The sequence below is a fragment of the Egretta garzetta genome, unplaced genomic scaffold, assembly GCF_000687185.1.
Source record: "Egretta garzetta isolate BGI_Z169 unplaced genomic scaffold, ASM68718v1 scaffold594, whole genome shotgun sequence".
NCBI classification, from domain to species: domain Eukaryota; kingdom Metazoa; phylum Chordata; class Aves; order Pelecaniformes; family Ardeidae; genus Egretta; species Egretta garzetta.
This window is the reverse complement of record NW_009259578.1, coordinates 220698-247571: the sequence shown is the minus strand read 5'-3', so window position 1 is coordinate 247571 and position 26874 is coordinate 220698. Positions and strand designations below refer to the sequence as shown.

Below are 26874 nucleotides of genomic sequence, written 5' to 3'. Positions count from 1 at the left end.
CAAAAACAACAAAAAAGTGGTAGAAAAGACATATGCCTGCAAGGCCACCCCAAGAATATCCAGTTGGATCTAGAGAGCAAAAGTGAGGCAGAAATACAAACGCTTACATGTAGGGTTCACTTGCAGATTGCTCCCAGGTTGAAATTGTGTCCAAGAGTTTTTCTTTCCTGGCTGGGGAGCTGGTTGCATTGCTCTGGTCCAGAGCATGCTCATAGAGGTTAGCATTGTGGGTAGGGTTAGAGCACTGTTGGCAAAGCCTGTAAGACCATTGAAGGTCAATGAATTCTGCAGCCTGGGACGCTGCAGAAAGTGCAATATTTCTGTACATTGAAGTTTAGGAATTTTTACTCAGGTGTCTTAGGTGGCCCCATCATTTGAAGTAAAAAGAAAGGGGAAAGACACTGTGGAAAAGGCTGTAGACCCTGTACAGTTTGAATGTGAAGTGCATTGGAAGGCAGTGTACTTGGGGAGCTCCAAATATTCATGTTGGGCATCAGGGAGTATAAAAAGTCAATGAAGAATGTACAGCCTGAATTAAAATGTGAATTCATACTTGGTGTTGGAAAGGACCTCTGGAGATCATCTAGTCCAATACCCCTGCTCAAGCAGGGTGAGTTAGAGCAGATTGCCCAGGGCATGCCTGGTTGGCTTTTGAAAGTTTCCAAGGATGGAAACTCCACAACTTCTCTTGACAACCTGCTCCATGGTTAAATAATGCTTACAGCAAAAACAAAAACAAAAAAATACATTTAAATTTAATGTCTTGTATTTAAATTTGTTCTCATTGCATGTTGTCCTGTCACAGGGCACTGCTGAGAAGAGTCTGGTTCCATCTTTACTCCCCCATCAGGTATTTACATACACTGATGAGATTCCCCTACATCTTATCTTCTCTAGGCTGAAGAGTCCCACTCTCTCAGCCTTTCCTCATATGAGAGGTACTCCAGTCCCTTAATCATCTTTGGGACACTTTATGGGACTGTTTTCTAGTGTGCCCATGTCGTTCTTGTACTGGGGTGCCCAGATCTGGATATAGTGCTCCATATGCGGCCTCACCAGTGCTGAGTAGAGTGGAAGGATCACCTCCCTCAACCTGCTGGTGATGCTCTTCCTAATGCAGCCCAGGATGGTGTCGACTGCCTTTGCTGTGAGGGCACATCACTGGCTCATGTTCGACTTGGTGTCCACCAGGACCTCAAGGGCCTTTTCTGCCAAGCTGCTTTGCAGCTGCGTGGCCCCTAGCATGTACTGGTGCCGGGGGTTGTTCTTCCTCAGGTGCAGGGCTTGGTATTTCCCTTTGTTGAACTTAGTGATGCTCCTCTGTACCTATTTTTCGAGCCTTCCCAGGTCCCCCTGAGTGGCAGCACATCTATCTTGTGTATCAACCACTCCTCCAAGTCTTACACCGCTAATGACTGGCCTCCAGCTGGACTCTGTGTTGCTGATCACAACCCTTTGAGCCTGGCAGTTGAACCAATTTTCAGTCCACCTCACTGTTTCCCATTTAGCCCATGCTAAGTAAGTTTGTCTGTGAGGATGAGGTGGGAGACAGTGTTGAAAACCTTTCTGAAGTCAAGAGAAACAACATCTGTTTTTCTCCCCTCACCCACCAAGTCAGTCTCATCGTAGAAGGCTGTCAGGTTGGTTAAGCACAATTTCCCCTTCTTAAATCTATGCCGACTACTCCCCATCACCTTCTTGGCTTTCATGTGTTTTCAGAAGGGTTTGCTCAGTCCCAGGGACTGACGTGAGATTGACCAACCTGTCGTTCCTCAGACCTTCATTCCTGCCCTTTTTGAAGATAGGAGTGTCATTTACTTTCTTGCAGTCTTTGGGAACTTCCCCTCAGTCGCAGTGACCTTTGAAAGATAATTAAGGGTGGCCTTGCACTGACATTGGCCAGCTCCCTCAGCACCCATCAGTGCATCCTGTCAGCTCCTATGGGTTTGTGTACGTCCAGTTTGAATGTTCCCTAGCCTGTTCCTCCTCCTCTGAGGGTAAATCTTACTCGCTTCAGACTTTCCCACTGGTCTCCCACTGATCTTACCAGTAAAGACTGAGGTGGAGAAGATGTTCAGTACCTCAGCCTTCTCCATGTCCTGTGTCACCAGGTCTCCTGTCTCATTCAGCAGCGGGCCCCCATTTTCCCTAGTTGTCTTTTTGTTGCTGGTATACTTGGAGAAGCCCTTCTTGTTGGCTTTTCACATCCCTTGCCAGATTCAACTCCAGGTGGTCTTTGGCTCTCCTAACCCATCCTGCATACTCAGCCTGTGTGCTTGTTCCTCCTGGGGCATCCGGCCCTGCCTCCACCTCTTGCGTGCTTCCCTTCTCGTGTTTGAGTTTAGTCAGGAGCTCCTTGCAGATCCATGCAGGCCTCCGCTTTGTGGGTCTTGCTTGTATTCCAAGAGATGTCATAGCGTACCAATGTGACATACGGCAGGCAAATACTATGTCTCAGAATGTTTGATCAATTTTATTATTATCTTTATTTCTTTTCCATAGCCTTTTCTTCTCCAGTCTGTAGCTATTGATTTTTTGGGGTGTTAGATATGTAGGAGATCAAATATTGAGCAGGAGAATATCTGACAGAACAGAAAGAGGCAAAGAAGGTTTTATCATCAGGACAAAATGGAAGAAAAGGTGAAGGTGGGAGAGAAGAATGGACAGTCAGTCTGAAAGCCTGAAAAGAGGGAGAGACTACGTGGAAACAAGGTTGATGAGTAGGTCTAGAAACAGATTAAGTTAAAGCCTTCAGGTTGGGAAAACCGAGAGACTGAACTTGCTCTGGAAGAGGAGGGGAGAGCCAGCAAGAAGCTCCAAAGTAGGGAGGTGAGATTAAGAAGAGCATGGAGAAGAAGTGGAGAAAGGCAATCAATCATAAACGCAGAGAAAATAAGTTAACGAGTGAGATGAGATAAGATCTACATTTGGATAATAAAGGTAATTATCTGCAACGCTTTACTCTTAATGATGTTGATTTGAATTTGTGGACTTCGTCATCACATAGTGCTGAATTCAGTCGTCGTGCTTCACCCGTGGTGGATGCAGAGTGGATCTGAGGCTGTGCCCCATGCAGATGGAGTGATGTCCCCCGCGGGGGAGCCCATGGGGGGTACCACGCATCGGCTGCACCGTGCCCTGCTTAGATGCAAGAAGGCTTTCCAGATCCTCACTTTGCACCAGGTGTTTCTTGTTATGTCTGAGTCTTGCACCCAGAGAGGTGAGCGGATCCTGTAGATCAGGGTATGTAATCCAGAAATGTGCTGAAGAGATGGGGAGGGTGTTGGGAAGCCTCATGCAATGTAGGTGCAACAAAGCCGGGAACAAGGAGCAGGCAAAGCAAGGGCTGTCCTGCAAAATACCCTCTTGGCATTAGCTCATCTTGTGACCATAAGTTGTTCATAGGCATTTTGTGCCTTGTCCTCTTTTTTTTTTTCCACTTTTGTTCCCTGTTTCCACATACTGATGTCAAGATAGGCATGATCTGCATATCCTAAAAAAAGAGCTAAATATCAGTCTATATTTAAAAAACAAAAGTAAAAATTCTGATTTCTAAGTTAATCTTCCGTTCCTTTCTAAAGGTTTGTAAGAATAATTAACACTATAAAAATTGAGTGATATTTTATATGAGAAGTGTTTTTACAGAATGCCATCGTATCAGCCATAAAGTTTGATCTTACTATGGAAGTATACATAAATGTATATGCCTATGTACTATGCCTAAATATTTTCTTTTAAAAAAATGAATAATGTTGGACTAGTATCATAACTCATATGTTAATGTTCACTTATGAACTGAGAACAGTATTTTTACTCCCTGCTCCTGAAGCTAGTGCTGAAGGTTGTAGCAAAATTTAGTAAATATGTTTTAAATTCTGAAAGACTTTTTTCCCTCTCAATGTAATGTGGTAAGTTACAAGGAAAAAAAAAAAAAGTCTGCAAAAATGACCCAGCTGTAGGGGGAAAAAAAAGGAATTAATGATAAGTTAGTGTAACTAGACATATTACTTGTTCTGCTTTGTATTGAAAAGGAGAACCTCTCTCATTTTGAACCCCAAATCTATTGAATGAGGCACTTCTCTCAATTAAAGACCCTCACCTTGCAAGCACTGATATTAATAGCACTTGTAACGCATTACAACTTTCACTAGTGCTTTGTATTTGAAAATGTAGCCTTCCAAATTGATTTTTCCACTTTAAAATGTGACTTAACTAACTTATCAGGAATTCTTATAGGCGTATCCTTACAACCTTCTGCATCTCTGTGAAGTGTTTATACGATGCTTAATAGTGTCTGCAAGCTGCTGTTTTACTCAACTTTCCTGAATTTCAAACATCTATATTTTACTCTCTTATATGCTTTTAACTAAGGTATAGTAGATGCATTTTTGCTTCGGTACTAATTCGAAATGTAATATTCATTTCTTTAGAAGACATTTTTGTTGTTGTGCATGCCTAGTGTTTTGTATGTTGTATATTGCATTCAGAATATTTTTTTCCTTCTCACCTATCCACAAATGCAATGCCGTTCCCATGATGCACCTCTGCTTGCTGTTTACCTGTATGTTAATTCGCTTGAATCCCATTGGCCCACTGCCATCATGTGCTCGCTGCCTGTTATTAAAAGACTCAGTCGACTGCCAAAGCAATGAAGCGACCTCTCGAAGCAACTGTAGACCTGGTACTTTGACCTTTCACCTTTTGCTTTGCATGTAGCTTTTTTTTATTTTATTTATTTATCTTTATTTTTTTCCTTCAGAGAAGCAACTAATGAAATTTGTATCGCTTTACTTTTGAACATCAACCGGAAATGATTTCACATACTCGTTAATTTACTGGAAACTCTATTTATCCATCTCATTCTCATACGTAATAAATGCAGACGATTTAGTTTGGTTCCTAACATGGTTTCATTTTTTTAAATATCCTCTCATGAAAAGTCGAATTGAGATAAAACTGCTTCTGTAATTGAAAACGCTTGACGTAATCCATTAATCTGTGTAATAATAGGAAACGATATTTAAATTACAAAAAGAAAATACTTGGCAATGAAACACAAGTGGTTTTTTCTCCCTATAATATTTGAAAACCTATTTAAAGGCAATGCCATTTTTGTTGCTTTAAAGGCCTTTCTTTTCAGTAGTTGTGCTGCTACAGTTTTAGGTTAATAGTACCATGCTTTTGCTATCAATAACAAAATTTCACTCATTTTACATTGCTGTGCTTTGAGTTAATATGCATGGCGAGGCATCTTTAGCCGCTTTAAAAAATAATAAGTTTTCGTATTTATGTATATGTTACAGACAACGTCTTAAAAATGACACCGTTTTAACTAACTTTCTTATTTACAGGCCTTTCCTCCTGGTGTTCTTCACCCTTTACCAAAGAGACAAGCACTTGAAAAAAGCAATGGTGCCAGTGCCGTTTTCAATCCCAGTGTCTTGCACTATCAACAGGCTCTTGCCAATGCTCAGTTGCAGCAACATGCGGCGTTTATCCCAACAGGTATGTTGTACCCACATTGAACCAATTCCGTCTTCCTTAGGTAGCTGGCACTTATCAGAAGGTTTTATTATGCTCCCTGCCCTACTCGAAGGGAAGTCCGCACAGATATTTACACGTTACTTTAATTCCTCCTGCAAAGTACGAGCAATGTCAACATGCTGTTAGGCTGCTTTTCGCATTCATAACCTCGTCCGGAGTTTGCCCCTTTTTTCCTACCTTAAATTGGCTGTATTTTGACTTTGATCTGCCAGTGCTCTCCTAGGAGACGAGAGGGCAAAGTTCCGCTAACAAAAATGCTGGAAAAAGCATCACGCCTCAGAGGTGCCCCAGGAAGTGTGCTGTGGCCAAGGCACATCCTCCTGCTCCCTTGGGTACTGTTTTGTTTTTTGGGGATTACCCCAGCCGCGCATGGGCGGAGCAGGAGGGGGAGCACCAGCTGTAATATTCCAGTCAATACCTGCCTGGAAGCACTAGCAAAACACATCCCATCCCTCCCCACAAGCTGCACTGACGGGCTTTGGGGCATCAGATGCGTTTTCATGGGTTTCACTTTGGAACGCCACCAGAACTTTTCCTAGCATTTGCGGCTGATAGCTGGGGTTGTAATTCTTCGTAGGGGTGATCTGAAGACGAGTGAAGGTAATTTGCATTTCAGTGCTCAGAACTTTGTAAAACTCAGAGCGTTCAGAGATGGCTTGAACTGCACCGTGGCTGGTGGCAGGGCTTCTCTTCAACGCTGCGAAAGAAAGAACGTGCTAGGTACTCATGCAAACAGTAACAACATAACCTTCTAAATTATGTCACTCGCCCCCACTCCAAACTTCCCAAAGGTAGAAATCCTGCCTAATGAATTCTATGATTTTGTTTGTAATTAACAAATTATATATTTTTGTATCAGAATGTTACCGAGTGCAAACTTCCAGAGTTGTTTAAAACTACGTGTTTGCAAATGTGCTTGACATTTCGGCGATGTTATTTTAGTTTATAGAAATAATGTCGGTTAAACAAGGAACGAAACGCAGCACACGATGATTTCCCGATCTATCAGCATTCCCATATGTTTTTAAAGATAAAAACAAACACAGATGGCTTTGACTTCATGGAATTTTGCTATAAGGCCTGAGTAACAACCTTGGAGCCTGCCCCTGTATTTATAATAGTAAGTTATAGCGTGCTGTATTTTTAGCACATTGGTGCACCAGAATATCTCTGGCAGAAAACATACTGACATTTATGGGAGTGTTTGAAAAAAATAAATAAATCGTGAGACTGCCTATTTGGACATGAATGGAAGACTTCCCTGTGCTTACAAACATACAGAAATATCCACAAATTTATTTTACATTGTAACCCTGAGAATTTGCAGTATGATATGCATTATTCATTCTCTTAAACACTCCCTTTCAGGGCTTATCACTATTATTTGCAATTGCCAAGGATTTTAAATTAACTATGGAAAATACGGTAGTTTAAACCTTTTTCAGTGAAATAGCATTTGGATATTTTCCAGACTTTTGGAGTGCTCATGCTTCCTTAAGTAGCTCATTCTTTGTGCTTTTTATTGTCCATCCCTCTTTCCAACTAATGGTTGTAATTAGAGTTTTATCTTACAAATTTCTGATGGTAGGAAGGGTGGATCTTGGAACCAAACCTTAAGGGTCAGGTCGTTGGCAAACCCCAAAACAAGTGCATGAAAAAAAGAAGGATAACATAGCAGATGGAGCCCAGGCCCAGAGTGGAAAACCTTTCTCACAGTGCTGAACCTCCTGCTCTTTGAGCACACCATCAGCACCTAGAAAGGGTATTAGAGAAAGGAGTGGGGTATGGGAGGAGGTTGGGAAAGGGGAACCCCCTCTATATGTGTGGGTGTCACGAGTTTTTCATTAAGGATGCTACGCCTGATATTCCCATGTTTCCTGGGAAAGCTGGATTTGGTGGGTGTAAGGACTGTCATGCCACCCAGGTCTAAGGAGCAACGCATGACATTATCTGTTGGATTTTAAATGATTATGTGATATTTTCTGAACTGGCATAATTTTCAAATGTGTTCCTTGTGTGTGTGTTAAGTTAAATTTTAAGACAAGTTTTGCTGCTGGAATATATATAAAACGTAATTGTTTTATATAACTTCTCTGCTTTCTTAACCACTTGCTCCCCTAATAAAAAGTGTGGGGCTTGACTTAGCATGGCTTACCTCCAAAGTTCTGCACTTTGTTTGTTTTACATCAGTTTGATTGCTTTGTCACCTTCTCCTTATTGTTTGGTGAATGATCTTAAAAACAACAGATCTTTTTCTCTCTTCCCATTGCTGTTTGTTAGTGTTTCTGTAGCCTCTAGAGGAGGAACTTTGTGTATTCTCTGGGGACTGTTCTTGGATAAGGTCATTCATAGTTACACTGCTACTGCTGTGGTCCAAGGAGGGGCTGCTGTAGTAATTAAGCAGGAATATAGGAAGCATATTTGGCTTTGTATCAAATATGCACATAGCTGGGGACTAGTCTCCTTACCTGCTCACCTTCACCAGCTTGCTATATGCACTGTACTGAAAATATGCTATTCTTTTTTTTTTTTTTTTTTCATTTGGTCTTCCCAGAAAGGTTAAAAGTGGGCTAGGCACCAAACCTGAACTGCATGGCAGGTGAGCAGTCCTTCCAGAGCTTCTCTGAGGTGCGCTGGGAGCCTTTTCCTGGACCATTACGCACTCCGAGGTGTTTAGCTTGGGGGATTTGTCACCGGAGTGTTTTCTTTGGTCAGAAACACCTCTCCACCTCAGGTGGTGTGTTAAGAACAAGTACATTAAATTCAGCAAAGCCCCTGCAGAACGATATCCGCTAACTCCGTTTTAACCTCTTTCTCTGCTGCACATCAAAAAGTTGGTGAACGTTGATCTGCGCAACACTGAGCTGTCTGAATTATGCAATGAGTTCTAAAATTCCCAAATAACGAGATAAGCAATGTTTGTATAAACAAAACCCTGTTGCTGCAAAAGAAGTAAGTGAAAGGATAAAAGTACTAAATAAAAAAGTTTATGAAGTATCTTGTATATACACAGAAACCTGCCCAAAGTCACACAATATACTGAGGTAGGAGTTGAGTAAGAGCATAATCACCTTTGTTTTGTGTTAAAGCAAAACTATGAATGACCTTACAGTTTCATTTAACTAACTTATTTCTCTGTGGTAATGCTTGAATCTCACTTTGAATGTTAACTCTAAATGGCTAACCTGTTTCTTCCCTTTATCCACTTTTTTCACCTATCATTGCATGACACGCAGGGTCAGTTTTGTGCATGACACCCGCTACCAGTATTGGTAGGTTCCAAATTTCTTTATTGATCTCTTTTTATACTGTATATGATGTATATTCACTTGTTTCAAAACTCCTAGGCAAGATTTAGACAATAACTAGAATTAAAGGTTCGCTTGTCCTTCTGGTTGACTTTGCAGAGTGTTTAGATTTGTAGATGAAAGCCGCAGTTTAGATGTGATATCACCTGCTATAACAACTACACTGCAAAAGCATAATACCATGAATTCCAGTCTGCTTTTCAGTTTTCAAAGTTTTATTTATCTTTATATTTTATATTGTCTAGTACTATAAAATCATAAAATACTGAAAAAAAGCCAGCAAATTTCATCAGTGTTTTAAAGTTTCATAGTGGTGTGCCTATTTCTCCTTTTTGCTGTGTGTTAGAAAGTTTTATCGGCGTTTCCCAGAAATGCCTGCTTTGATCCACGGAGGTTCTGTTGAAACCCGTGATCTGAATCTTGCTCCTCCTTTAAATATATTTGCAGCTTGGAATTAACATTTTGGGCATGCAAAACGGAAGTCCAGTGCAACAGTCTCTAAGACAGAAAAGTAATCTTTCTTCTATTCTATAGCCCTATCCCAGTGATTTTTTTTTTTGTGGGACTACTCAGATAAGCAGTTAAAATATCAAGCCTTTAAAACATCAAGTTAATAATTCTCCCATGAAGATGCTGATTAAAAGTCATTATTAAAATGAGCAAAAGCAGCAACTTCCACAAAATCGATGTTGCTTTTTTAGATCAAACGAAGTAGTATTTAAACTAGGAAAATTATTATCATCCTTCTCCTGATTTTTGCCTCAAAGCAGATGGTAATTTAGCTCTGATAAAGTCTAACAGTTACGCCATGCTAGTAGAAAAAAAATGCATAAATTGGATTATAAAGGAAGACAGCAAGTATCTGGCTTACTTCAAAATGAAGATACGGGAAAATAATTCATTTTTTAATTGTGTTTAAAAATGAAGATAAACATTTATCAGTTTCCTTCACAGTACAAACCACTGTAATTTTTTTTTTAGCAGAATTTTATTTTGGAGTGCTTTATATTGATACTGGGGGAAAACAAATTGCCCGTGTAACAATTCTCAGGTAATTCTCAGGGCTATTTTGGTAGAGACCTCGTTTGCACAAGTAATCCTGTTCTTAGAGATAACGCCCGCGTTTTCGATGATCCTTGCTCTTTTTTTTTCTGGGAATCGCCGATTGTGTTGACAACCTTCCTTTAATTGTACTTGTAATAAGCTATTTTCCCTTTTTTTTATTTCTCCGCCACGCTTTCTCGCTTTGCACTGTGATTGCATGCCATCTGCCGGTTTAACCCATGACGATGGCTTGCCGCTCTTGATATTCACCATGCCAAAAATACCACTTCTCTTACCATAATGCTGCACCCTCCTGTTCATTGCTTCCATGGTTCCCCTCCTGAAAGTACCCATGATGCACAACGCTACGGCCGCCACTGTCTCTGCAGCAACAACTCCTGCAACAAGTGTTCCCTTCGCCGCAACAGCCACAGCAAATCAGGTTTGCTCCTTTTAAAGCTTTCTTTCACAAGATCCCGAACTCTAAATGAGTGCTGAGATTTTTATTTTAATTTTTTTTTTTTTAAACAAAAAAAATTCTCCCGGAGAATTTTTTTTTTCCTGTGTTTACCCCATCAAATTTTACTTTTTATTTTTAAGTCGTTTATAGCAAGTGTTTGTGGGACAGGTTGCACTTATTTAGAGTTAACATTTGTTGCAAATAATAATGTAGCTGTGTTTTGTGTTGCGATGTTTGTACCTAATGACTGTGTAATTAACCCAGCTGGAGTTAGAATCACCATAGTACTGGACTACTCACAGAAGTCTGTTATTAACTCCTAAGTTCAAAAGGAAGATCATCACAGTTTTCAAACGGTTCAGGTGTGTTAGCATAGCCTTCTCCATGCGGTATGTGGAAGTGACTAATTTGTAAGCAGGGAAGCTGTCTAAAATCACAGGTGGGACAAGGTAGCTGGGCAAAAAAAAAAAAAAAAAAGAGAAACAAAATGGAATGTTTTCTGTAAATGCTAGTGAGCAAAGCAGCACTCGAGATCTATTTATGACTATGCCTGCTTTATGTTTGAAAGTGCACGTTTAACCTGGGAATTACATTTCCCTGAGGAAGGACGTTGTTACAAAGAACCCCTAGGGTTATTGGCAGAGGCAGGCTAGGAAAGATGATACGTTCTCCTTTTCTTCTGCGGTTTGTTATGTTAATGGCAGCTTTAATTTTGGTAGGGTTTACCCCTCCACCTGTAGGACCTAATTCCCAGGCAAGACGTATCTCTTGCAGCTCTGGGTGTGTAGCTTTGACTCCTCCGTTGGGGCTGTAGAGATTCCCACCCCGATGGGCCCGGCATCTGCCAGGAGATGGGATTGCACGGAGGTTGGGTCGCTCTGGCTTTTCTGTTGCTTCGGGACCACACTCAGGCACTTCCTCCTGAGAGCTGTTTTCCCTCAGATTTTGAGAGGTCAAATGGAGGAGGAAGCAAGCAGATTTGCTCACCGAGCAAAAGCAAAGGGCTGTGTCCCTATCACCTTCCCTCATGTTGCTCCTGGCCAGACCAACAAGCTGTTGCAGACCTAGCAGAAACACTTGCCCGTTGATTCACTCCTCCCCACCTGCCGAGGAATTACAAAGAAATTGGTGAAAATGTTTTGCTTAATCATGTTACACCAGCAGATTTATTTTTTCTTTTTTACTGTCAGTCCCCACACTGTTTAAGTATTCCATGGAAAAGCAGAAGTTGCCGCAAGAATTTTTTTATAATAATTTAGGAAAAATATACTACCTCTGAAATACACTCTACTTTCTTAAAGAAACACAAACCAGTCAGTTTTCTCTATTTTTTTTTTAAAGGCTCGTTTGCCGACGTTGTGGTGTTTGTGCTTCTAGCATTTTCATCAAAAGAGAGTTGTCATTCTGTGTGTTCTTTTCTGAGACCTATCTTGTTCTAATAAAAAAATGCTTGGGATGAGGAGGAAAGTGCAGCAGGCAAATGGTGCATTTCACTGTCCTTCACAGAACCACATCTGCAGCAGAAAATTGTTTGGTGGTATCCGGTGTAGTTTTGTGATCCCAAAGTGGTGACAGAGGAACTTGAAGATACTTGAAGGGACTATGAGAAAATGGGGCAGTTTGGGGAGGGGGTCAGCTGGAGACCCTCTCCAGCACAGGAATGCAGCTGCAGCAGCTCCACCACCCACACTCCTGAGTGCCAGGGGGGGCGACTGTGGCCAAAGTAGAATGAATACATGTACACCTACAAAAGGACCAGTAAGCAGTCTTTTTTTTTTTTAGTTAATGGGGATACTTTCACATGAATAACTGGTGCCACTGGGGAACACAGGTGTGCCTTAATGCACTTTCTTGTCTAGCAGGACAGCGGGCAGAGCCCCTCCTTCCCCAGTGCAGATTTTGTTTGCATTGGAAGATTAGAGAATTTTAAATTTATCAGGAGTTATAAGAAGCATCTGTCCATATTTATTTAGCTGCATATATTTGTGTGTGCCTATACATGTAACTCCATGCTGAAATTGAAGGGTAGTTTAACAGGGAGGTGGGTTTCCGCTTATTTAACTTCAGCCATTTGGAAGTTCGGCATCCGGTTCAACTGCTTTTCTGGAAGTCTGTGTGCCCTGGAGGGTCCTGCCTTTTTCTCTTGCCAGTGGGAGGAGCGTAGATGCGTAACCAAAGCTCTGCACCACTGCACGTGGAGATGAGTCCTGCCCCAGCAGCTTTTCTTGTTGGCTTCCATAGCGTGTGCTTTTTCTTCTCACTCCTGTCTTTGTTTTAGTCACGGCAAGTCTTCAAATGCTACTGTAAAAAAACGTGTATTTGAAAATAAGGAAAGTAGTACTAGTTACTTCTTCTTTGTAAGAGGCAATGCTCCAAGTTTGCTGTTTATTTACAACCTCCTAAGAGGTTGGAGACAAAGCTACAACACCAGGAAAGGCCCCATAGTAACTCTGTAGTCCTAACTCTCAGTAGTTCTTTAGCCCAAGAAACACAGAAGGAGCAGGTAATTAACTTGGATGAAGACTTTTTTCATAGTCATAACGTCCTTTGTTTATGTCCTCTTGTATGGATTTAAACTCTCCTGTGTATTTCAGAACAGGACTTTTTTATTCCCATCTAGATAAAATTTCCTCTCCTGGTCTGTGCCACACAGCTTTACATATCTGTGGGATACAGTTTCCTCTTCCCAGTTGTCTCTATCGCACTTTTTTAATCAACCTGCAGCCTTCAGCCCATCTCATTTCAGCTCCCACAGCTTCTCCTCATGATGCCAAGCACAAAAAGGAAGTTGTAACAGGGCTTAATCATTTAGCTCAACATCATCTGGCTTAGTATTCTGGCCTGGGGACAGATCACTGGATTTCGTTGGGTTGAGTGTGATGATCCCGGTGTCCTTGAAGCGCCAGTGGAAGGAAAAGTCAACATCTCAAAAGTTACCGAGTCTTGGCTGACAGCTAAAAAAACCCTGACAACTCTGTTGGGTCCAGTAAATTATTTAGTATGTGCTGTCAGCTTGTATTTTGAAAAAAGATGAACTGTGTCTCCTGTCTTCTGTATGTCCTTTCTTCCTGAAAATAACATGAGTAGCAGCTCAAAGTGCGCCTGCGTTGACACACGCGCAGTCGGTCACGCTCATCCGGCAGCGCTATGCATTGTGTGTTCAATGTACGGGATGAGGCACATGAGAAGATTGTGTAGGGTTAAACGCTGTACCATAGTACATGCATGCAGAGTGACACCAGTTAGGAATATGTGGAAAATTGGAAGTCTCTTGCTTTTCCTGACCTATGGAAGTTAGGTTTTAAAACCAAAATAATTATCCTGCAGCGTACTGCAGAGAAGAGGAGAATTGCTTTGGCTCAGTGCAATGAAAACAGGATGAAGCAAAAGTGCTTTAGCAAACCCTGTTTTACAAATCCTGATTAAAAACTGACTCAGTTGATACAAGGGCTGGTGATGTTGCCATTCACTGAGTGTAGACATCTTGTGAGGGGGTGTCCCTGCTTACTCTAGCTGCCAGGCTGTGATGAGAGGGGATGGAGGGGGGACTTCAGCTTGGGATTTCCAATGAAAGGCAGGTGGACTTCCAAAGGTACGTGAGGAGTCCGGGACCATGACCGGTCAGAGGTGAGAGGTCCTTCCTCTTTTCCTCTTCCCCCCCTTCCTAACTCCTCTAGCCATTCCCACCGGAGTGGGGCCGGAAGCTGCAGCTGCTTAACCTCACTTCAGGGTTAGATCCTTAATGAACTTATGTTCAGCTGGTTTTGGGCAATGCCGACAACCTTTTGTTGGAGGATGGAACCAGCAAAGTTCCAAAAAGTGTGAAATGACAGTAAGAAGCAGCATTAGGGCACGTATACAGAGGGTTTGGTCCTAGCTCCCTCTAGTGTATGCGTGTGAGCAAAGGTATGTAAAACATTTAAAACATTAATACAGTAATTGCGTGTAAATGTATACTTCAGAGATCTTTAACAAAGCTTTTAATTACTACTTCTGTAGCTAATGGACTAGCAGTACTCGAACAAGCAAGGAAACTGTTAGCTGCTCAGCTTTGCTCACGGGTAGCCATAAGATTTCACAGAGGATGATCTATCCTAGCATTTTTTGAGAGGGGTGTTATTCTGAATTCTGGGACTGAATTTAAATTTTTAGTAACACCAACACCTGTTTTGGGGGCCTTTAAATTTCTAAGTAAGAAAGCCTTACTATTGCTTCATTTACATATATGCGTTGGTGAGCCCTAGACGGATTAAAAGGTTAGGACTCAGCCCGAAATTAAGACACCTAAGCATTGGTGTCTGGGTGTCTGTGTCTACGTGCACGCTCAAAGTTTAAGTGCGCATTGTGGACTGTGAAGGTTATCAGCACAGTCAGATGAAGTCTGGAGAATAGTCTGGCTCGCCCTTCAAAAGTCACGCAGGGTTTGGTTCAGTTGCCTAAACATGTGTCTACTGACATTTAAGATTGTCCCAAGATAACCTTGGATGTCTAGGTTATCCAAGACATTTTGACAAGCTTGGCAAATGCAATTCAGGACCTACAGACAAACCTGCCCAGCTGGACAACAGGCAGGACGCCTTAGCCCAAACAGTACTAAAAGCCTGGTGAGCAAATGACCTGAGCCTGCAGTGGGTGATCACATGAAGTGATCTCCGGGCTCCGCTGGCACGCTGCCTAGGTTGTGTCACCCTGTTGACTGCGACGGGAGATTAGACGTGAGCATTTCTGTGTCTTAATCTGTGTCCTCAGGCTCAGCGGGTGCTTCCTTAGTTCTTGGTTATTACAGAGCAATTACAAAATTCCAGATTATTTTAGAGAAAATAGTCTTGCTCGCATCAGTACAGAACAGTACACGGCTTTATTTTCCGTAGCGATGAAAATGGGCCAGTGATTGACAGTATAAAAATAGTATTACAGGGAATGCTGCTTGAAGATGTTATTTAGTGACAGCATTATTCTACTGGTTATATGGCCTTTAACCAAGAAGGGAAAATTAAAAGGCAGATCCAGTAGAAAAATTAAATACTCATAGGCCATGCCTGAAAAAAAATAGAAGATCAACAGGCTGGCTTGTGCTAAGGCTTGTGATTATCGAGCACAGCTGTTTTAAATTATGCATCGGCATTTGCACTGAATTAGGTGGCAATTATGCAGATATTAATTATGAAATCATTCAGTAGCCTTCAGTTTTGTCAAAATCTCTGAAAATATAACAAAGTGAAAATAAAAATAGTTTTGTTACATTCGAGTGCCACAAACTAAAGGACAATTAAAATGTTTGCCCCAGAATTTAGAAAGTAGTTAAGATAGTGTGAAATACAAACACACCAAATGTTTGGTGGGGATTTGAGACACCGTGCGTGGCGGCTCCCTCGGGAGGGAGGGAGCGGAGCCGGGACGTGCAGCAACAGGCACCTCTCTGTGCCAAGGTGCCCACAAAGGCAGATTCCCCGTAGGTACCACATGGCATTGTGGTCTACTCAAGCTATTTTCTCCTGCATAAAGTGAAAGCGCCAGTCACTCCCTCTTGCAGATATTTCCTGGTGTCCCCAGAAAGGGCTTCCTCTGCAGTCGAATCCCGGGAAGACTTCAGGCAGGGCAGAGGGCTGTCATCAGCGCCTCTGAAGAGTGACAAGGCTTTTTTGGTCTCACGTTCCCTTTCCTCCTTGTGGAAACGTGCAGAACCTCCAAACGGGGAGAAGAGTAGCCGTACATTGAGAAAATGAATTGAAAAATCTGGAAGGGAGTAGGAAACAGCCTTTCTTTGTTGGTTGAAAGCAAGCTTTTGAGAAGGAAGGTGGGAAGGGGAAACAAATGTTATTTACATCTTTAGTGCCAGTATACAACAACATTACAAATAAAAGCCTGTTCAAAATCCTTGTTAGTGATTTGAAAAGCTTTAATTGCAGTTTCTGAAGGAGTAGGGGAACAGGTAGGAAAGCACTTCTGTGAATAATAAGCATCTAAACAATTTTTGTCTTTTCCTTTTGACTGAAAGTTTTGGTCTAGAAATTCCATAAAGTCCCACGTTAAATACTCCTATAGAAAGTTCTGTTCTAACAACAGAAAAGGCGATTTGAATAAAAAATTCCAGCAAAGGAGCTAGAAGAATAGGTTCCTTTCTCAGACTTACTATCGGAGGGCATGCTTGCCCGGAGCGAGCCCTGGGAGGAACAGTGTTGGGCATCTTGTGAGCCCATCTATGGTGCCGTGCTGCTCCACGTAGAGGTACTGGCAAGCCATGGCATCTGGGATGCAGGACTGGACATCTCACCTTGTATTTGCACCAGGCTGGAAAAAATGAACCTAAACGATCCTTGATAGTGAGGAGTCATTCCTCTAGAGAAGGTATTTGAATAGCAATAGCTTGTCACGGTAGGAAAGGCAAAGGTAAACCGCTTCCTGCCTCTTTCGTGCTCGACACCCAGGAATCACAAGGCTCAATTCAATCAAGTTACCCTGTCTGAAGACACCGAGTTACGTGTAAGGAGCTGTAACTTTCCGAATTGCAGACTCGAGAAGTGAGAGTTTCCAATCTTAAAGCCCACAACAAATCTCAAGCAGTGTCAAGAAAAGACCCTTTGAATTGCCTTGAAACTACTGACAGTATAAAATAGGTGGCAAACCTTTGTTTGCTTAAGCTGTAAGGCAGCAAAGAAGCAAAACCAAAATATTGCCCTGGAAAATGTAAAGGAACTCTGTTTTAGGTCTCATGCAAACTTTAACCAAGTCTTTGTTTTACTCTTAATAACATTTCTAGGTCTCTTAGAGTGTTGTTGCTGTGTAGATGGTGAAGTCTTCTGGCACACTTGCTTACAGAGTTTTAGATCACATGCTCCTATACAAGGAGCCAGTGGAAAGAAATGGAAAAATCTCGGGATTTTTTTTTTTTTTTTTTTTTTCCAGAAATTGCCCCCTCACACACCCTCACCCCTGCAGAGGACTGAAAGTTGACTTCCTCTGATAGCCTGCTAGATGGCAGCATCGCATAACATGAGCAGCAAGCAAAGGCAAACACCTCCTTTATGTAACAAAAATCAAGACATATTTCCCTTTCCCGTTATGGACGGGTTTAGCTTTCATATCATCACAATTAAAAAAAAAATGTATTTATGTTTGAGATGATAACTTAATTTTGTGCTCTTGCTTTCAATTATTCAACAAACGATCCCTTGACAAGTTGAGTAAGTGTCTTTTGGGGCATATATTTATTATTTAAACATAGGAAAATTTTTCTGAGGTCAACTCATTTTGTAGGCATTAGGGGGAAAATTAGTTTGTTTCATTGCGCTTAGCATGTACACACAGCTCATGCGAGTCTGTTTTTTTCCATCATAAAATTTTAACAACACAGTGCAGTGCAGAGCTCCAGATGTACTTGTTTGGGATTCTGTTCTTTGGAATAATTGGATCTGGACATCCCTAGCTGCTCCAACTATATTCCCTTGAATCAAACAAAGATCATATTTTTATCTCAGTGTATGATTTATCACTCACCAGAAATGCCAGTCTTTGGATTTGAGTGTTCAAGAGGCTACCCACGTAACTGCAGCAGAAACATCTATTTATTTATTTGTTTGTTTGTTGTACCTGTCGTGAGTTTCAGCTTGAGGCAGAGATTTGTTAACTTTGGCTGACTTCATTTTTGGCGCAGTACTATCTGCAGTGGCACACAATAGCATGCATGTCTGCTTATGTGCGAGTATTCAGATAAGAAGAAAATTAAGGAAGCGGTTAGCAGTCGAGAGCCAGGAATGTTAAGATTTCCTCAGAGAAGTTATAAGCATAGTGAGTTTTATAAAACTGACACGAGTGTTACAAGCGTGGTATCTGATGAGTAACCTTGATGAACATAAATTTGGTACCTTTCTGTTTAAGTTCTGGATGTTGCAGTGGACCATCTCTTGCTTGGAAGGGAGCCTGAACCGAAGCGCCAGGTTGAGGGAGAGGGGGGGGTTCAGAGCGGTGGTTATTGCTGGGGAACCTGCAGAGCCGTGCTCTGCATGTAGTGGCAATGTTCGCCTAAAAGGGATGCCATATGTGTAAAGCGTGATTTGGGCATGCCTGATGTGTAAGAGGAAAATATAAAGCAGGTTTTGTTAAAAGAACAAAAAAAAAAAAAGCTAGGTGAGGACAGCTAAGAAAATGCAAGTTTTGAGAATTAGCACCCCCACAAGAGGAATACGGGCACTTACACAGGTAATGCACAACTGGTACTTGGCCTTTTGCTCCTTTGTGCTCTCAGTTCCTCTGAGTAAACCTATTCTGGCAGTTGCTAAAATTCAAGAAGATGAAGGAAAATTACCTGAAAGTAGGAAGTGAAAAACACAGATGACTGCAGTAGCTCAGACCTGCTGAAAGGTAAAATTGAGTGGCTATTCAAAACAGTCGCTGTACGGGTGCCCCTAAAATATTACAGCAGTGATTTTCTCATTTCTATGTAGTCGGTCTGCTGCCTGTGCGCTTAGTTAAAAATAGATTTTGGTAGAACATATTAGATGATCTTATGATCAATTTTTAGTACTGCATTATTTATTACTTTAAAGAAGAATTAATAAAGCCAGATTGCTTTAATTTCTAAAACAACTAGTCCTGTTTCTTCAGAGTGAGTAAATACCTATTAAGTTCAACTTAAATATTATACGTCATTACTTGAGTAAATACCTATTGAAGCTCATAAGCATGCTAAGGAGTTGGCAGCACAAGTGGCTTTGGACTCTGTTTCAAGACCTTGTGAGTATTAAATGAGAAGAAAGATGCTGTTGAACCCTTGAGGCCTTTGGGATCCCGTAGGTGCCTTGATCTTTTCTTAAGATCATTATGAAGAGCTGGATTCAGACAAGGTCTTTGTCAGCTTTATGACACCCCGGCAGCCAACAGCTTGTGCCTGTTGGAATGAATATGTGCCAGCAGATGTGTCCACTTCAGCATGGACGTCTGACCCTCAGCCATTTCCAGAGGCATATTATCAACGTTAGGGACAGGCAGAACCGGGCACGCTCAGATTTAGGGAAGAAAAGAGAGGATGGAGCAGGGCACCAGAATTACCGCGTCAGGGTAAGAGAAAGCCAAGCAAATGGGACCTCTACCCCTCAAGAAACAAAACACCTGATGCCCCCTGTATTAGTTACTGTTTGGGCAGGCAAACAAGGAGATCATCTGTGGCCTAGGCATCTCACCCTCTGTATACAAATCACCTTATTGATGAGCAAAGTAGGCAGATGCATTGGGGATGCATTGGATTAATGGAGAAGCAGTAAGATAAAAATCGTCCTTCACCCCTGAATTGAGGAGAGGTCCACAGTTGGTGAGAAAAATGAAGCACGTATACATCAAACCGTAATGTGCGGTAATGAGAATGAGGTTTCTGGCCATCAAGAGAGGAGGAGTAGCAAAGGAAAGAAGCCAGCGATGCATGGCGGAGCTCAGTGTGTTTATGAAAAGTGATGAAGTGATTGGCAGCGATAGCAGGGGTCACAAATTGCTTTCAGCAGATCCCTCCAACCTGGTAGTAGTTCCTTTAGGTTTTGTTTGGAGATACGTTTATTCAGATTTTTTTCTTTCCAGTGTTTGCAGATGACCCTGTAGAGGGATGCTAGTTTGACATTGGTTTTACAGGGGTACAAACTGGCGACCATCAATTTTGAAAGCGGAAGGGGACAGAGGAGTTGAGATTAGATGATGGGTGCATGAATGTGCAAATGTGTACGGTGAAGAAGAGGAGGAGAAGCTCTTGCGGCAGTGACCGAGGCCCACAGAGTAGTGCAGGCAGTAGGCCAGGAAGGGAATTCCGGTGGGGGATCGCAGCTGGTGCCAGGGCCAGGAAAAGGGGGCAGGACAACAGCCAAGGCGGGAGAGATGAGGCGTGCGTACCCCAGCACCTTTCCACCCCCAGCACTGGCAGCAGGCGGGCTGCTTTTAATGCAAGTGAGAGTTGGAGCCAGCTCAGCTGCTGGCCAGTGGAGGACGGGGGCAAGTCCCATCCCTTGGGGGGGTCCTGGGGCGGGGGATTGGAAAGCTCAGTTACCGAGGTGCCGCTGCTGAAGCCATGGAGAAAGAGAAGGTGAAGAAGTCCATCTCTAAGGCTATGTGAAAATTAAGTAAGACCAAGCATAACTGGTACGATAGCGGTTACTCTCAGTAAATGTCTGAATATTTTAGTCATCTTTTTCCACTTTGGATTAAAAAAGAAAAAAAAGATTTATTTTGAAGAAAAATAACAAGGCGCATGCCACAAAAGAGCACTGTAAGAGAAAATGAAAAATAGAGATGGACACATTTCCCAAAGGCATGGAGAAATATAAATAGTCTTGGGTTTCATGTCAAAGGGAAGAAATACTTGGTGTTAGTTTTATTTTTAGAAAGCAGGAGAAGTTATGAGACAGCCTGATACGAGTTGGCTGTCTGAAAATATCTGTCGTTTTTAGTGTATACCCTAGATATATCTGACCAGTCTGCTACTCATGTGAAAAATGTGAAAACAGAAAATCTCGCTGTGGTAGGATTCGTCTGCCCTGACGCAGGTGTGTAGAGGTTAAATACCTCAGTGTGAACTGTTTGCCACAGACTCTTAAATTTGGTGGAGGGGGGGAACAAGCATCATGAGTTGATAATCTGTCTCGTGCTAAAATAAGTTGCCTGAGGTAGGCTAGGAAGATGTAAAATAGGGTGACCAGCTGAGGCATACATGTCTGAAATAATCTGAAATGAATCTTGTCTACAGGAAACTCCTGTTACTACATTGCTCTTAAAATGAAAAGCTGAGCAGTCTAAAATGCTTACTTTGTATGAGTTCATTTTTGGAGGGACGAGTGCTTCACGGTGTGGAGGTCAAATACGATCTTAATCCCCCCTTAAAAACGTATTAGCGCTGATAGAGCAAAGTGTAATTTGGAGAAATAATTTCAAAACTTCTGAAAGAGAAACATCGCAGAGGTAGATACAAAGTCGTGTTTTCCAGCTGATCCACTGTGACAGGTCTTTAGTTGAACAAGAGTTCACATACACTGAATTCATGCGGAATGGTACATTTTCTGTACTCATCGTTGCATAATAAATCCGCAACTGGAAACAGAATTTAAGACACAGGGAATAAAGAAGCTTCATGAGTTGTCGCTTCAAAACAGAAAATCTCAAGGCAAATGGTATTCTTGAAACTCGCAGTGCCCAGTCGTGATTCTAGGTAACATGGTTAATTCTCTGAACCCTATCAAGTAAAGCAGTGCCCATAGTAACCTGGGTGTCAGAAAGGAGTTCACAGGGGTGGAATTTCCACCTTCATTTAAAAGAGATTCTCAATTTTACCTTGTAGGTCTTGAGACAGTAACCAGTTGCAGCCACCTTTGCTGGGTCTGAGGAAAGCCCGAGCTGATGCCGATTTGTCTGCTGCGTACCGTGGGTTGGTAGTTCGGCGAGAAGCTGAAACTGTTGACAGCAACATCTCTCTTGGTTGCCATTCCCATGGACCACGCTGCAGAACTGTATCACCCTTAGGAGCAACCCTGGCTGAATTTAGGGATGTTCTGTGTTGCACAGGGGGCTTAATGACCACTGTGGTCATTCAGGGGTCCTGAAGGTAAAGGTCAAAAAGAGCCATGCTCTGATGGTAGAAAAAGAGAGAAAGTCTTGGCATTTGGGATCTGAAAATGCCACCTCTAAAGAGCTGGAAAATTTGGAAGGGCAAATGCTTCTTGGCGGTTAGAAAGTAGTTTGCAGAAATTTAGGTTCACTTTGTGTATGTTAGGTCCAGTAACAAACATTGGCATAATTTTAGTGATTTTAGTCTAAAGCGTAGCCAGCTCTCTGGCACTTCAAACAGGTACCAAGCAAGAAGGCAGTGGAGGAGAGGGTGCCCTATGTCTGTGATTGCCTCCAAAAAATGCCCTTTGCTGTTACTAAATCTCCTGTGCGTTACTACCCCAGACTGTAAGTGCCAAGCCAATTCTCCTTCTGCTAGAAATAGTGTGCTTATTAGATCTCTTAACTGCAGCAGCAGAAGGTGTTTTCTGGCACATCTGTATCCACACCTGTGGATCTTATTCATACGGAGCACGAGAAAATGCTTTCCCGTGCTTGACCTGTAGACCTTTGTACATGGGACAATGCACCCTCATTGTGTAGTCTTATTTTTCAGGGTTTTATGCTTACGTATACTATGGTAAAAGTGTCAGTACATTATCTCAATTTGCTGTGAAGTATAGTGATATAATAGTATCACTGCAAATATGACGAGTCGTACATATATCCATTTGAGATGTATTTCAGTAGCGAATATGAAGGTTGTTGGACCTATTCACAAGTAATGAGGCAGGGCAGACTCCCTAATAGACTCTGTTTTGCAGGAATGTGCCTTGGTTGGTTTGTTCTGTACAGCTTCTCCTTTACCACCACACAAGCGATGGAGCAATTAGCAGCGATGCAGACTTAGATAGCCCCCATCTTCCATCACAGTTTATTAACTTCGTTTGTAGATTAAACAGAAGAGGTTCACAGTGTGTTTTCCGTGTAAAGTACTTTAGCATTTTATGTTTCTCCATCAGGCACAGTGGAAAAAACAGTTGCAGAAGCTGATACATGTGGCTGTAGCTATGGCAGAGTTGTGATATCTTTTGAGAAATAGGGTGTGAACATATAATTAAAGACTACAGGATACGTTTTACACTTCGTGGCTGAGGTTTGGAAAAAAAAAAAAAGTAAGTAGCTCCTCAGGTCTGCATCTCCACACTGGAGAAGCTTGCTCTGAAGGAGAGACTTGAGTTGGGGTTTTTTTTTTTCCCTAGGAGGACTCCTACGTGTACTAGAAATAGCCAGGGTGCGACATGCCCTAGTTACAGCCCCGGCACGAGCGGCGGGGCGGCGAGGACGATGTGGTGGGAGCAAGCCAGCTCCACAGCCACCGCAGCGGGGAGAGCTCCAGCTGCTCCTCCGGTACCCGCAGCCGGGTAAACAGGACGTGCTCGTGCACAAAAGGAAAGTGTTTACATTGTCTTCGCTGTTTCCTGAGTTTTGAGAGGAGGGGAGAACCGGCAGGAATAGGGACAGGGCGGTGGAAGTCCTTTACCTGGGCTCTGTGGAGCTGCTCGGGGCCCCTCCATCCCCCCCTGGCACGCAGCAGGGTGGCTTGCACTTGGGTTAATCAAGGCTCGTGGGATGGTCCTACCCTTTTCCCGAGATACAGCCTGAGATCAGGCCTTCTGCCTCCTCTGTCACCCATTTTTGGAGGAATTAGGAGCCTCATCAGTCTTGTGGGGCTGTTTGACCTTTTTGAGGACATCTTGGCACAAGGGGCAGCGATCTGCCTCCCTGTACAGGGAGAAAAAAGCCATAGGAAAATGCAAGTTCATCCCCTCAAAAGTAGACAGCTGCAGCGTTTGAAATTCTGTTTTTTTATGTGGAGTAGATTTCGGGCAGTGTCCCATTAAATCAGACCTTAGGATCCTTTAAATACACTCAGACCTTAGGATCCTTTAAATACATTTGCGTGATTATGGCTAACCCAGTATAGCTAAAGCTGCTTTATTAATTACATTGACATGTTGGGTTGTAACATGCTAAAAATATCAGCGCTGATAATCTCGGTCGCTTCTTATTTTCAGCACGGCTACGTTCCTTGTGCGTATTGTCAAACGACCGTGCTGTCGATAGACCAGGGCTATCACAGGCAGGGCTGTATTATTCCAGTGAAGGTATTTCTTTGTTATTTCAATAGGAAACAGAAGATAGGCGATAAGCTAACAAACTCACAATGGGTGGAAGTTCATTAAAAATATATGTCCTTGTTGTATGTATGATGTATTTAGAAGTTAAGCCCTTTGGAGCAGCAGGTGTTGGTACAGTGTCATTACAATGGGGCCTCGCGTGTCACCAGATTTTCAGTGCTGATGGTAATCAGAGACGACTTTTTGGCATGCCAGCAAGTTAGGTGGGGTCAGGGAGCAGGCGGCGATGCAGACCCGGTCCCTCGCCTCCCAGAGCAGTGCGAGTTGTCACTCCTGCCGTGTCGGTCGGGTGGCAAGCTCAGGCGGGAGGGACAAGTTGTAGGTGCTGTAGGAATTGGGGTTCAGAGGTTTTGTGTATCCTGCCTCTCTGCAGAACCGGGCTCTTCCCCTCCTCCTCTGGGCGAAAGGAGGGCGCCTCTCGGGTGCGACAGCATTTACATCGTGCCTGCAAAAGCTTCACCTCCTTGCTGGCAATGGTTTTGTTGAGCCGAGGTCTCCAGGCCGTTGTCTGTAGCGGTTCGGAGTCCTGACGGCATGCCACGCCGTGCTGTGCCTCCAGCGAAGCAATCCCCCTCTGGTTTCAGGGCGGGCCTCGTGCAGAGGCTTGCCGGTGTGTTAAAGTGGGACCGGGCAGAGGACTAGGACAAGCGCCTCCTATGCAAGAGGCGAGCGTGTTTCTTTTCAGCAATCTGTATGTCAGAGGTAGTATGTTGCTGAAGTTATTTTCAAAACACCAGTTTTTTGGTTTGGGGTTTTTGTTTTTTTCCTTTTAAAATAAATATTGCATTAAGCAGCGGTCTAGCTTTGTAATACGCAAGTAGGTCGAAGTGCTGTCATGTCTGTCTTGCGTACCACCTACAAATACAGCTTAAAGGTATGTCGAGTGCCAAATCAAACTCGAAGAAGAAAGAGCAGGCGATGCACTCTTGATTCCTTGACTTGCCCTTCAGTCTGGAGCACAGGTTAGCAACGACATGATAAAACATCAGCCCCCTGGCTTTTGACATCGCTTTCACCAGCAGCCGTCTCAGGCAGGTGATGGAAATCTGGACTGTTTTCCAATACTGTGAGCAGGTTGCTGGGCACATTGTGCATTTAACCTTCGCAGTATTGGAAGCACGAGAGTTTGCGTCCATCAAATGGTCGCTTCGCCCTCAGATTGAGACCTGGTGAAGGTAAAGCAGCAAGGTTAGCGACTAGGTTAGGAGCACAGAGGTACTGATACGATCAACCTCCTGGACCTCCTGACATAAGGAAGCGTGAAAAGCCTCTCGGGTTTGCTGACCTGCAGATAATTTTTTTAGGAAATAAGCAGCTGCTAAAAGTGCATTGGAAAGACACTCCAGCTTGTTGAAAGCACCCAGCCCAGTATTTTTTTTTTTTTTTTCTTTTTGCTGATTAGTAGCGAGGGGCCCTGCCTCCACCGTTGCCTCTGGTCATTCCTGACTTTGTGGGAGCAAGGTGGGAGCAGGCACCAGTGTGCTTGTGAGCCTCTTCAGGAGGCCAGGGCTGCTTCCCCCTCCTCTGGCAGCCGGGGCGCTGAGGGCATGCACCCAACCTGCGGCCAGCCCCTTCCTTTGTGGGCTTCCGCGCGGTCTCCGGTATTTTAATACAGAAAATAACCCCTTCTGCGTGTTCTCACGCACGTGACAACGTGTGCGCGGGAGGAGGACAACCAGGTTTGTGAAACGCAAATGGCCTCCCAGGTGGTGTGAGGATACGGGATGCTGTCCCGCACGGGATGCTCCCGAGCTTAGTTAGTCCAGCGCCGGCCGGCCGGGCGACCTGCTCTCCTCGCCTCACCTTAAAAGCGCGATCACGCTTTCCTTTCTCTTAACAGATAATCCTGAAATAGCCGGCAGGAGCGGAACGGAGTGTCACGAAGCCTCCCTGCGGACGGCCAAGCACGGCTACTGTACATACTACCCCGTCTCCTCCTCTCTAGAGTTGCCACAAACTGCATGCTAAGTCAAGAATTTGTTCTTACGGACAAATCACAAACTCGAAAAAGCTAGTGCTGCTATGTCATATATGAATATTAAATATGGTATGCTTACTATACTCCAACCTAAAATAGTTAACTACCTGATACCAGCTGTGATGTTTCAAGACATAAAGGGTAACATTTAGTTTTAAAGATTTTCTAAGCATAGTTTAATTCTTGCAAATATTGTCTTTTCTCCATAACTATACCTAACGGGAACGGTCCAGTTGAGTTAATCTCGCGAGATTCAGTGTTTACGAATCTTTCGAGCTCAGCAATAATTAAGTTGTATCGGCTAAAAACTTACCCCGGTTGCAGGTTTAATTTTCACCCAAACTATGATTGGGGTTTTTCTTCTCGGTTAAAAAAATAAATAAATAAATAGTCTTGGGTTTGTGCTCCCCTAGGGAGCTGATTCCAAGTCAGAGGAAAAGTGAAACGCAGCCCGGTGTCGTGCACATCACCCTACCAATCTGAATATTTTTAGCCAGAAGTCCAAAGCAAAGCACAAATTCTTTTAGATGCACATGGTTGGTGTTTGACTTGTATGGAGAAGTTGCATTTGAATCATAGCAGAATAGCAGAAGAAAATTTAAAAAAATTTGCACAGTATGAACTTCATACCCCTTTCAGTCCCCAAAAGAACAAAGTCTTGAGAATATTATTTTACAAGTATATTTATAATGTTTTTAAAAGAGACTTTGCAGAAGTGCCTAAATTTTGTCACATCAGACTTGATGAAAGTGAGCCTGATGCCAACAGTCAAATCTCACCAGAAGCGAATAATCTTTCAAACTCATGGTCAGGTTACCAAAA

The 26874-nt window shown here is 42.9% G+C and overlaps 1 protein-coding gene across 12 annotated transcripts in view; it reads left to right on the top strand.

Moving 5' to 3' along the window:
- Positions 1-26042, top strand: part of MBNL2 (muscleblind like splicing regulator 2) — a 70710-nt gene extending 44668 nt beyond the window's left edge. For 4 of the 12 annotated variants that reach the window (XM_035893249.1, XM_035893245.1, XM_035893248.1 and 1 more), the window contains 2 exons: positions 5352-5505; positions 25915-26042. In XM_035893249.1, the coding sequence (XP_035749142.1) occupies positions 5352-5505; positions 25915-26042 (282 nt within the window). Of the gene's footprint in view, positions 1-4627; positions 4682-5351; positions 5506-8780; positions 8817-10243; positions 10339-25914 lie in introns of all 12 variants that reach the window. The other 8 variants (XM_035893247.1, XM_009637696.2, XM_009637692.2 and 5 more) reach the window with 5 other exon arrangements.
- Positions 26043-26874: the final 832 nt, after the last annotated feature.